The sequence below is a fragment of the Pelecanus crispus genome, chromosome 2, assembly GCF_030463565.1.
Source record: "Pelecanus crispus isolate bPelCri1 chromosome 2, bPelCri1.pri, whole genome shotgun sequence".
Lineage (NCBI taxonomy): Eukaryota > Metazoa > Chordata > Aves > Pelecaniformes > Pelecanidae > Pelecanus > Pelecanus crispus.
The window spans coordinates 29,556,896-29,569,024 of record NC_134644.1 but is presented as its reverse complement, the minus strand read 5'-3'; the positions used below and the strand labels follow the sequence as shown (position 1 = coordinate 29,569,024).

Sequence of the window (12,129 nt, the reverse complement as noted above, 5' to 3'; positions counted from 1 at the left end):
AAGGAATCTATACCGGAAAAGGCTGAAAGGAGGTGGGGAAGGGGCAGGTGCCTTAAGAAGAGAAAAACATCTATCCATTAGAATCATAAGCAGTCTCCAGCACAAGCATATCCGTGAAACAATCCAAGTCAGACTGCAGAGCCAAAGGCAAACAGATCTCCTGCACTGGTGAGGAAAACAACAGGATTATACCTAGAGCCTAAGCTCACATTTTACAGCAGTGGGAAATGGTTTCAAAAAACTGACAAAAAAACTCGATTGAGTTGCTTCCCCAAGACTTGCATACTGATAACAACTATAAATAGCTGGAGTAGCACATTGTTTAACAAGCCGCAGCAAGATGGTCCATGTTTGAAAACAGAACATTATTTTTTTTCCTCAAGTCCTCCATTATCACTGCAGCAGTCCTCCAGTTCAGCAATCAATTTTCTACATACTACTATCACCATATAGACTACAAACATCGTTTTCAGGATCCATACATCATGTACTAAAATTCTGAAAACAAGCAGGGAAACAAAGACAAAATCCTGCCCCATGGCATGCAACTATATTCCAGATTGCGTAAAAACAGCTCTAGGTTTAGGGGGGCGGGGGGTTGGTAGTCTTTTTTTCATTTGCAAGACTGAAGAAATAGGGTATCTTATTACCCTCGCCTGCTAGAAAATGGTGCCTGTATTTCGGTAAAATAAAGCTGTTGACGTGTGCAATTGTGGTCATTATTAGGGCGATCACGTTGTTTTCATTCATTCATTCAGGATTTGCTAGAGGATGTCAGCTTCTGCAGCAGCAGCTGGCTTGACCTGGAGGAGGGGGAACAAATTCCTCGCAGCGCATACAGATTACAGGGTGCATTTCTCGACGGACCATTTATGATTTTATACATTGCACTCATTAAACTGAATCAAGCCATGTATGCTGCTAACGCAGTTTCACTGTGAGGCAAGCTCAAACAAGTTTAATGATGGAAAAGTCATTCAGTACTAATTTATAGTCTGATTTATTAAGGCTAAAATAGCCCACAGATGAAGATGACTGAAACCACTTTCTAAAATTAAAATTTAGCCTCCAACAAAAAAATTCGTACATAATGAAGAAATACTTCACAGCTTTGCAGTATTTTTCCTTGCTTGAAGGTAACTGCCCACATTCCTCCCTCTTCAATACACCTTAAGCGTAGACCTTTATACACTGCACCACTACAATGTTTTCCTCCAGGTTCCCATAATTAAATAATTTACAGTATTCATCATCAGCACCATCACTATTCATATGCACCGATTTTTTTTTGTTTTGCCTAGTTCCCCATTAGCATTTTCCAAAGGTTAAAGAAGGAGGAAAACATGAAATCTACATTTAGTACTTCATACAGTGGGAAAAATATGATCTTTAAAATTTTAAATAGAGCTTGAATGAAGCAAAACCACTGAAGCCCAGTTCCATTTTCAAGCATGCAAAACCTTCTGCATCAATAGATGATCTTTTTGAGAAATAAGTTATGAACTATCTTTCTTCAGATTATAATCAACAAATTTGGTCATCTGCATAAGCACAAATACTGTATAAAGTAAATTAACTCCACGCGTAACTGGGAGTGACATTTCGCTCATTTGCAAAATGCTGCCCATGTCCTAGGACCGTTCTGATGACAGAGATTTGCCAAAGTTACAAATACTACAGATTGTAAGGTTTTACTACACATTAAAAATGAAAGGGGGGGGGAAGGAGGTAACAGATTCCACTGGTACAAAACACGTTGGCAGCCAACACAGACCACAGTTTGCCACAGAAATGAAACACAGTAAGACTTAAGGAAGGGACCGAAGACGCGAGGGGTATTGAACCACATACAACGTTCCCAGAAAGAGATGATGTGCGATACCCGATAGCTACAGCAGGATAACATAAAAAGTGCATTTAGTCTGATTCATTCAAGTGCTAAAGTGATGGGGGAAGGGGGGAGGGAGGGGGGAGGTAAGATGGCCACTGCCACTTTTAACACATTCAGTAATTTACCAGACAACCTGACACAGGTTAAGTTGGACTTGCTGGGAAGCAATTTTACATTTTAAACTTTACAGGCCTATTTTGGCCACGCTGGGTGGTTTTTTTACAGTCTCCAGGATTCAGCATTAAATATCGCAAGGAGGCAGCCTGTGTTATTTGTTTTTAAGCATCTCAATATGGGAATTTCCTTTCTGTTTTGGAGCCTGTGCTTGAAAACATTACATATCTCAACCTAAGAGGCTACAAAAAATGCAAGCCTTTAAGAAACCCAGCTCTGCAGAAAGGAAGAGCGTTTGAGGCTCGGTTTTAACACACACTTAAGAGCTGGGCTGTGACACCCCAGATATAAATCTAACCCATTAACAACCTGTACTAAATAATTACACCTGTAGACAGGGAAGCGGGTTAATTTTAGCCCCGTCCCTCTGTTGCACACATCCACTCCCAGAAGCCGTGCGCAAGGGCAGGAGGCAGCAGGAGCCCCGTCGCCGGAGCCCCCGGCTGCTCCCCTGGGCAGAGGGGCCGGGCCGGGGGGAGCGGCGGCGGCAGCCCCCCGAGGGCGGCGGGGGTCGTCCCCGCTCCGCTCCCCCGGGCAGCCGCTTCCTCCCGAGGCCGGCGCTGGTCGAGGCGGCGCCGGTGGGGGGGGGACGGGGGTGTTTTTCCCAAACCGGATCGCCACCTCGCCTCAGGAGGAGGAGGAGGATGACATTTACGGGCTCGCCCCCCTCCCCGGGGGGAGGCGGCGGGACGAGGTGCTTTCCTCCGCTCGGTTGCTGCCCCGGCGGGGTAAACCGGGGCCCGGCACCTGCCCCGCTCCCCTGGGGGGGGGGGGGGTGTTATATTTTAGGGCTCACCCTCACCTCCCCCCCGCCCGCTCTCTGAGACTCCAGCGGGGCTGCTCTCGCCGGGCCGGGCCGGCAATCCCCCGCTGGCCCGGGGGGCGGGCAGGGCGCACCCCGCCACCGGGGAGCTGGGGAGGGGAGCACCGGGGGTGCCCGGAGGCAGGGCGGCCCCGGCCCGGCCAGCACCCCCGGGGGGCAGGGAAGCAGGACGCCGGCGTTGTGCCGGTGCTTTACCTCTGTACACCGGGGAGCTGGGGCTCCGTCTCTCAGGTGAGCTGCTCCTCCTGCTGCCGCCGCCGCTCTCCGGCGAGCGCCGCTGCCTGCCCTTCACCCTGCCCGGCTCCGCCGCGCCGCCTCCCGCCGCCAACGGCGGCGTCGCGCTGGGCGGCGGGGGGCTGCCTCCGCCGCGACCCCCGCCGCCGCCCCCCGGCCCGGTATTGCTGCCCACCGAGGCGGAGGGGGACCGGGTCGGGCTGTGCTGGTTGCCCCGCAGGAGCTGGTACGGGACGGTCGCTCGGATGGGCTGGAGCAGACGGCTGGTCCCCGCCGCGCCTCCCCCGGCGCCGTTACCGGGGCCCCCGGCCGTGCCGCCGCCGGCGGTGGGGGACCCGGCGGCGCCGCGCCTCATCCTCTGCGGCGGGGGCTGGTGGTGGGACGGGGGGGTCTGCGAGGAGCTGGACGAGGACGACATGGCGGGGATGCGCAGGACCCGGCGGGTCACTCGCTCCGGCGGCTGCGGGGGGCCCGAGCTCGGCCCCCGGCGCCCCGCATGCACCGGCCCGGGGGGGGGGGGAAGGAAGGAGGGGGCGGGGCAGGACGGGACAAGCGCTTCACGGCCCGAGGGAGTCTCCGCGCCGCCTGCCCAGCTGCCCCCGGCGCTTCCTATCGGCGACGGCGGCTGCTCCCGCGCCAGGCTCTGGCCATCGCTGCCCGCCCCAGCGTCGTGGGCACCGGGGGCGCTGCCGAGCCCCGCGGCCGCTCACATCGTACAGCGCTGCCGGCTCAGGGCGGCCGGCGGCGGGGCGCGACGAGGGCGCACGCAGCCGGAGGGGGTGGGATGGGGAGGGGGGGAGGCGCTCGCAGTCAGCTCCCGCTCCTGCCCCCACCAGCGCCCGGGAGCCGCAGCCAGCACCATCCGCTCCCCTCACCGCCCTGCCCCCGAATGGCAACGCGCAGCCCCGACGCCCGGCCGCGACGGGCAGGGGCGGCAGCCTCGCGCCCCTATTGGGCGCCGCCGCCGCGCCAGCTCGGGTTCCATTGCCCAGCGGCGCCGTCGCTCTCGGTTCTTAACCAATGAGAGGGCGGCGCCGCGCGGCGGGGGGCGGGGCGGCGCGGCGGGGCGGGCCCGCCGGCGGGGGAGGCGGGCTGAGGGAAGTGGGATGTGGCAGCCGCGGGAGGGGCGGGGGGCGGCCCGGGGCCCGCGGCGTGCGGCCCGCCTCGGGGCGGTCGGGGCGGTGGAGGCGGGCGCGGCTGCCCCCGCGGGCCCGGGCGCTGTCGGTCTGCGGCCGCCCTGCGGAGGCGGCGGGTGGGTGCGGAGGGCGGGGAGAGAGGAGCCGTCCCGCGGCCCGGTCGTTGGCGTTCGGGGCCGTCGGAGGCGGCCTGGCCGGCCCGGGGCCGCTGTGCGCATCGAGCTTTTCCCTCAGGGCAACGGGCGATTTGTCCCCGCAAATCTGCCTCCGCCCGGGCCGGCGGCGGGTAAAGATGGCCTCCTCCGCTGGCTCCCTGCCGCCCGCCGCAGGGCCGGGCGCGGGGGGTGCCCGGCCGGGGGGGGTGTCCGGCCGGGCGGGCCTCCAGGGGACGCTGAGGTGGGTTGCCCGAGCCCGCGGGGCTGTGTAAATCGGGAGTACAGGGCTGTATTGGCAGTCGGTGGAAAGGGAGGACAGCAGCCCCCGGGGGGGTCCTGTTCGGTAAGGTACCAAAGATGCGCGCTTGCGTTCAAAGTTGACTGTACAAAGATGCAGACCTAATACTAACTGAAGAGAGCAGGTGATCTGAGCCACGTCGTGCACTAACCCTAATACCAGAAGACTGCCTCTAACCTGCTTCCTCCACTCCCATGCAGGGAAGGCTCAGAAATGGAGCTAAAATCACCTGCGACAAAGTTTATTCACAGCCATCATACGTGACTGTCAAGCCTTTACAATAATTTTTGTTTTGCTAAAAGATCAAGATGTTCCTCAAATACTAATTAAGTGTGGTTTCATAATTTCATATAAGTGTATATGGCCTGTATATGATTTTTCCTAATGTGTGTCCAAAAACACAGAATGTCAACAGGAAAATAAAAAAGTTCTACAGTGATACCGAGAAGAGTGTTTTTCTTCCATGAGACAGAGCTCCCACTAGATGAATTGATAACACGAGACAACGGGACAGAAAGAAAACAAAGATTAAGATGAGTACCTTAATAGCTAAGAAAATAAATGGCTATAAGATCAGAAAGATAAGTTGAGCTGAGTCCATCAAGAGAGCAGTGTTTATGTTGGATCTGACACGAAAAGGATGCTAATGGAGGTGAAGGAAAAACACAGTGAGTCTTGCTTTGTGGAGGAAGCCAGCTCAGTGTGATGGCCGCTCAGGTTGAAAGTGCAGGCTTTAAGAAAACAAAAAGGACATAGAATATATGTAGAAGTAAAATTGTTGGTGTTTAACAGCCTATATTCCACTATATAAGATACTGTCTTCAAGTCAATCAGTAATCAGGCAAAAGTGTCACAGAATTAACTAGATCCCTTGTACTCTTTTTGATTACATGATAAACACTCATAATTGTCTTGCAGCACGCTGCAGGCTACTGCACTTACTCTATCCTTTTGAAGCCGTCCATACCTATCCTTATCCCCTGGTAGCCCAGGAGCCAGTCGATAGTCCCAATGAGAAACTATATTCCAGGAAAATGCATCTATTCATGGGCTGTTAACGAGACTTTGTTTGCACTACCACCATGTGATGCAGTCACCGCGGTTATGTTACAGAAAGGGCTGGAATAATACACCTTGCATCCACATGAACATGTGCTCAGGCAACAAAGCCACTTGTATAAATTAATTTTGAGAAAAATCAGCAACCATGTATTTTTCCATTAGTCCAGTCTTTTTTTTTTTTTTTTTTCCTGCTAGCATGAACCAAATTTGTTTGTGTAACTGTGGTGTAGAGACTTTTCCCCCAAGGGTTTTGCACTGTGTTTAATCACAGCTTATGAAGTCTATCTAGTTTATTTTTTCTGCTTCACTGCACTGGGATCAAAATGGCTGGAAAGCATTCACCTGTAGAAGTAGTCTGCCCACACTAATATCAGGAGTGTTTTAAACAGTAAGCACATTTTCCTGTACCTGTAACTTTGTCAAATAACATTGTTAATACAGTAACATCTTATAGACTGAAAATCATTTGGTGTCAGCTGAGAGAGAAGGTGCATCTTTGGCCAAGGACAACAGCTGATAGGTTGCAGCTATTGCCAGTGCTCAGAGTTCTAGCAGATTAAAGTAAAGATGAACTGGTATAACTGTTGAATTTAGCTGTTTAGATACTATTCTACAATCCCTGCAAATAATTCCATCACGTTCTTCCCCATCAAAACAAGTGAGATATTTGTACAGGAAGATTAGATGCATGAAGACAAGGTAACCCCATAACACAAAGAAAATCCCACAAGCCCCAAAACAAAAACAACCCCTCAATCTATAGGACATGGCAGTGTAAAATATCAGTAGCAAGTCTTCCTTTCCAAACAAACGGAGGACCATGCTGTAACCTTACAGTCTGAGCTGAACTGACACATCACCTGCACAGAGCTTCCAAAGCAAGCAAAGAAGTCGTCCACTGGGGCCGCTTCCAGTCAAACTGTTACCAGACTCATCAACAGCTGTACAGGCGAGACTCTGCTCCCCAGAAGTTATTTCCATCTTCATCCCTGTCTTATCTAGAATTTGCATACATAGTATAACAACACCGCACCATGTGCCCAGGAAACAGTGATTTCGGAAGAGATTAAGAAAGTATTCTTCCTTATTTTAAAGTGGTATGCCAACTGCTGAATTTTTCATTGTGCTTTTGCTCTAGGTTTCAGAGTACTTCCCTCAGGGAATACTGTTGCCCTGTAATATTCAGCAGAAGATATAACAGGGAAAGTGAAGCAAAAACTGAGCTCCTATCATAATCTTCATATCTTTCAAAAACCCGTATTTGCCTTAAATACCTTGAGACAACTTTTCAAAAGCCACGTAAGAGGCATTTCTTGCCTCTCATTTCCATTTTAAGAAACTACCTTGTCAGATGGCATGTGCTTAAGGGAGTTTACACTGGAGGTAACGGGTATTTCTGAAACGTAAATCCTTTTGGAGACACGGGTGTCCTTAGCACAGCTTCTGGGAAAGGCATCCTGAAAGCAGTGGAAATTATACATCACAGCAAGAGCGTGAGAGCAAGGGAGTGAACTCAAGGAGTGGGGCAACGACAGGCAAGTGTGGAGCAAAGCTTCACACATCTCTCCTACTATTATCAATTACTTAGTGGTTCATCTCTTGGGGGCAGAAACAGGTTTACTTGAGTGCCATGAGCTATGGACACCGAGCAGATTTAGGCAGTCAGTAGACCTGCTGCAATCCTAATCCTTAGTTTGTTCCTACTTGAAGGTTTGAGAGAGGTAAAAATTCTTCAAATCTGGACATATCTTTTGTTTCTAGGCACTTACCTGGGCGTAAGGCCATCGATACTCTGCTCCCGGTGTATCTACCAGCTTGTTTCATTCTTTTTATTTCTCTCTTATCTCCCTCTATGTTTTCTTCGCTGCCCTTTGCCCATTCCACTTAGAAACAAGTCCTTTGTGACTGTCTCCGAGGTTTTCACGCAGCACCTAACACAAAATAGTGATGAGAAAGGGTGCATTTATCTTCTTGTATCTTCCGATCCATTCCCTGTATTTCACTTATTTGTAACGAATATACAATTGGGAATATTACAATTGGGAAGAGAGAAATAACAAGATGAAGTACTTACATCCCAGTAATATGCTGGAAGAGACGACCAGAAAGCATTAGCTGCATCCAAAGACAAGAACAACCCCAAATGACCCAAGGTGCAGCTCTCAAATGATAAATCTGGGTCTAAAATAAGCTTGCCACTGTGCATTTGCAGCATCCCTCAGCAGGAATGGGAGTGCCACCTGTAGCTAGGGCCCCCCATGTGAAATGCTGCTTTCTGCCGCTGAGTAGCTCTGCTGAAGCAGGAGTTGCAAATATTCCTCGAAAATGTCTATCTCAAGCTGTGGGCGTGTTGGTTTAGTTTCTGGCCTGTTTTGGCTTTAAAAAAAGTTCTAGGTAGAGCAAGTCAGTCATGGGAAAAAAAAAAATATATGGAATTTTTTACTACAAGGGTTTTTGACAGCGGGACACTGCCTTTGTCAAGCACGCTCCATCTTCTCACAGCTCCAAAATGTTCAATGGCACAGATATGATCTCCTCAGATCAGCTAAGTGCTCTCTGTCTATAGGCTTCTTGGGACTTACCTTGCAATTGTGCCCTTGAATTCTCCAGGGCTGGCGATACAAAGTCATTGTCCCCACTGCTGGTTTTGTTGACACTCACCAGGGAAGAGGTTGGAGTTGAGAAGGCTGGGTGAAATGCAGAGGAGTGAGAAATGGGATGACATTTTAAAAAAATTATAAAAAGGGAAGTCTTTAGGAATGGGGTAGGAGAGGCAGGATTCAGGCACAGAGAATAAAGGAGAGCAGGAACCAAAATGGGACAGGTAGAGGCAGGCAAAACTTCTGTCTCCCCACTTAGTGCCACTTACAGCACTTCCAGCTCATGATGACTTTCAAGTCTCTACATGCTCAAGTTATCTTCCAACAACAAAAAGAAACCCACTACTGAGGACTTACCTTCACATTGCTGAAGGTCAAACATGTGGTCAAGTGTTAGATTTCGTTTCCTCATGTCTTTGTTTTCCTGGAGACGAGGAAAAGGCATTACGTAAAGGAATGTTAGACCTATGGAGTCAAACAGTATTTATACTAAGTCAGATTAGTATTTATGAATACTCACAACCTAGAATATTTCAGAATTAAGTTTAGCATCAGACTGCAGCAAAAAGGTATTATAGTGTTGTCCTTTTAGTCAAATGCCACTTGTTAACTGTATTTCATTCAGTGCACAGGATTGTCACTATGAGTAAGGACTGCATAATGAACAAGCCAGGAAACTACAGAATAAGAACCGTAAGATTTTCCCTTAAGAAAATTGAATACCATTTTGGATAATTGTCTTTTTTTCCTGTCTGCCAGAAGCTTTTTTGTGATACTGAATAACTCACTTAAACCAGAAGCTGCCCATTAACCATTACTTTTGTTATAAAAAAATCTTATCTCATCTGGAACCAGACCTGCTGCTACATCCTTTTCTCTTCTTCAGGAAAATAGGCCAACCACTTGGGACTTTTGAATTATGTATTCCTTAGGCATCTGGTTTAACATAAAGGCGAACATTCAACTCTCAGCTAAAATCACCAGTCCTTCTTCTTTCCAGGTTCCTCATTCAGTCTGAAGTTTTTCTTTCTATCCATTGGTACAGGTAATTCCATTCAACACTTTCCTTTAGCTAACAAGTCAACCGTGTCAGACTGTACCCTGTGAGAAGCTGAGTTTTCTCCAGCCTGCAACCCTGCCCTACGTTAATGTTTCGAGTTTAGTCACTTCATTCAATCACCGTCTCCATCTCCATTCCCCAGTTCATCATCTGGGAAAAAAAATCCAATTGGCACAACTGGCATTAAGCCCAAGTCCTTTCACAGGAGCAGTTGAGGGCTTTTGCAGGTTTGTTTTCCCTTCATTCCATTTTGAGGCCATCAGTATGAGGACACTTGAGGCTAAATTTGTGGCGTTGCTGAACACCAAAGTGAAGCTGATTGATATGGTACATTAAATTAATGAAACGGTGTAAAATGCTAAGTATTCTGATAACCTGAGGTGTCAAAAAGTAATGGACACTTCTAGCTTTTTTTACCTTAATTTCTCTTGCCAGTGTCTTATTTGTAAAATATCAATAATAATAGCTAAGTCATGCAACACTTCATTTTGCAAGGACATCATAAAAATAATTCATCATATTTATAAAACACCCTCATGCTACATCATAAAACCATTTGTGAGGAAACATGTTATATTTTCAGGGTAGCTTAAGTGTGTTAAGTATGTACAGCAACAGTACCTTGAATGGAAAAGACAGAAACAGTAAGCAAATACTAGTAGCAATTTGAATATATTTATATCATTATATTTATTACTAATCATACCAAATATAATAAATGGAAGGAAAGGCACCATTTCATGTGAGCAGTTACCTTGCTAAGGAGATTAGGAAAGCACAAATGTGCTGTATAGTACTTTGATTTATATGGCGTTTTACTTTTTAAATGAGCAGCATCCCCTTAATGAGGTAGATTTGAAGCCATTATGATCCATTAAAACAGTTATAAGTGTCTGATAGTAGAGTCCCTGACATCTTTCCATTAAGATTTTTTGATTTGGTCTATATCTGGCTTTTAGTAATTCTTTTTGAACTGCATTAACCGTGAATGCCCCGACTGGTGCCCTAGTTGTCGGGTTGTGTTGGTGTTAATAAGGCTACATTTTGACAATACTGATTTAAAAGGCAAATCTGAGGGTTTGGGAATGCCAGCCTCCATTTCAGAGTCCTTCTCTGGATTTCTTCTACCTGTCTGTTTATCCTATTTTACTTTTTCTCACACATAAAGCACTGTTCACCACCATCTTTCTTCCTAGGCACAACAAACGGCACCAAACTGTATTTAGAGCTTGTCACCACTGTTCCGTTACCAGCCAAATGGGATGCTGTTGAGTGACACAGTGGATTCCACAACCACTACTGGGAAGTAAACACGCTGTCTCTACATCTTCAAAGCAGGACAATATTCTCTTGTTAAATGGATTTTGCACCCTGGTAAGAAGAATAAGAACAAAATGTATTAGAGAGCCAGCCACATCGTTTAAAAAATTTTAGGGTTTGCTACTCTGTAAGTGACATACTCTTAATAAGGATGTTCCATTTTGAGAGCTTCTGTGCGTACAACAAGTTATGGGGCCAGAGCAGAGTCACAGCACTGAGACGAAATGCTGGAAATAATTATTATTTCCAGGCAGGTAATATATTCACCCATAGAACAAATATTTACTTGTAAATGTGTTTTGTTGGTGTGACAACTATAAAACAGGCTTTAACAGTTCGCCTAATGCTAATTTACATACAATAAAAGTGCATTTACATAACACTGAGGAACAAACCTGTAAAAACAAGGAAGTGTGCAGTTAGCTTAAAAGTGTACCGTTGAGGTGGCATGGTATTTAAGTGAAATATATGATGCATTTCTGGTTTAACTGCATGTTTCCTTGGGTTTGTGGGTTCATGTCACGGCCTTAATTGCATTTAAAAGCAGGTTTGGGGATGTGAATTTCCTTTGTAGCTTTTACATCCCAAACTAAAATAGAATGCAAGACTTAGGCATCATTAAAAGAGAGACAAAGGAAAGGGAACTGCTAGTAGGTCTCAGCAGCTGGGATAATCTCCCACGGGGAGAGGTGGAAACCTTATTCCATGAGTCATTTAATACCAAATAAACAGAGCACTGGAGAATACATTGTAAGGCATGAGTTTTTTGTTGTTGTTCATCATTGGCAGAGGGAGGGCTACTTGACTTAATGGAGCTTTTCCTTTTTTAAGTTCTGTAGTAGTAGAAAGCATGAACAATGTTATGGATACAGTTTTTCTTTGTTTCTCATTGTCCTTTTGGTTCTTGCTGTAATGGCAATATAGTAAAGGCATGAGTAACTTTAGCCCCTGCACTGTGAAGTAAAACTTTATATGCAAGATTGAGCCCTCAAGAGTTGCTGAAATTCAGGTTCCTCTTAGAAAGTGGCCATCACTGATGTAGTTACATAGTGTTTTAATCACAGTTCCATGAAAGGTTTTGCACACCCAACTATCACAGGTCCTGCTATTAAATGTATGCTTTAGTGACAAAGCTCTGAGGAAGGCAGCTGAATAAGCTGTGTATGCTGACACAGCATGCTCTTGGTCTCCAGTGGAATCCAGGAGACTGATAGAAGGCAACAAATAACCCCTTTGCATCGGTACAGTAGGAGCATGTCTGTAATCAAACATAATTATGGAATCAGTACCAGTCAGAGCTGTTACAGTCTTGCTTGTAATCAAGAACAGCATTATTGCAACATTTATTACTCTCAAGAGTAATCTGAGATTACTTG

General features: G+C 47.4%; 2 protein-coding genes across 5 annotated transcripts in view; both read right to left on the bottom strand.

Moving 5' to 3' along the window:
- Positions 1–3,540, bottom strand: part of GLCCI1 (glucocorticoid induced 1) — a 59,468-nt gene extending 55,928 nt beyond the window's left edge. For all 4 annotated transcript variants that reach the window (XM_075728252.1, XM_075728253.1, XM_075728254.1 and 1 more), the window contains exon 1: positions 3,084–3,540. In XM_075728252.1, coding sequence (XP_075584367.1) covers positions 3,084–3,540 — 457 coding nt within the window. The remainder of the gene's footprint in view (positions 1–3,083) is intronic.
- Positions 423–12,129, bottom strand: part of C1GALT1 (core 1 synthase, glycoprotein-N-acetylgalactosamine 3-beta-galactosyltransferase 1) — a 260,990-nt gene continuing 249,283 nt past the window's right edge. The window contains exon 5 of the transcript XR_012832050.1: positions 423–436. The gene's annotated coding sequence lies outside the window, so the exon portion shown is untranslated. The remainder of the gene's footprint in view (positions 437–12,129) is intronic.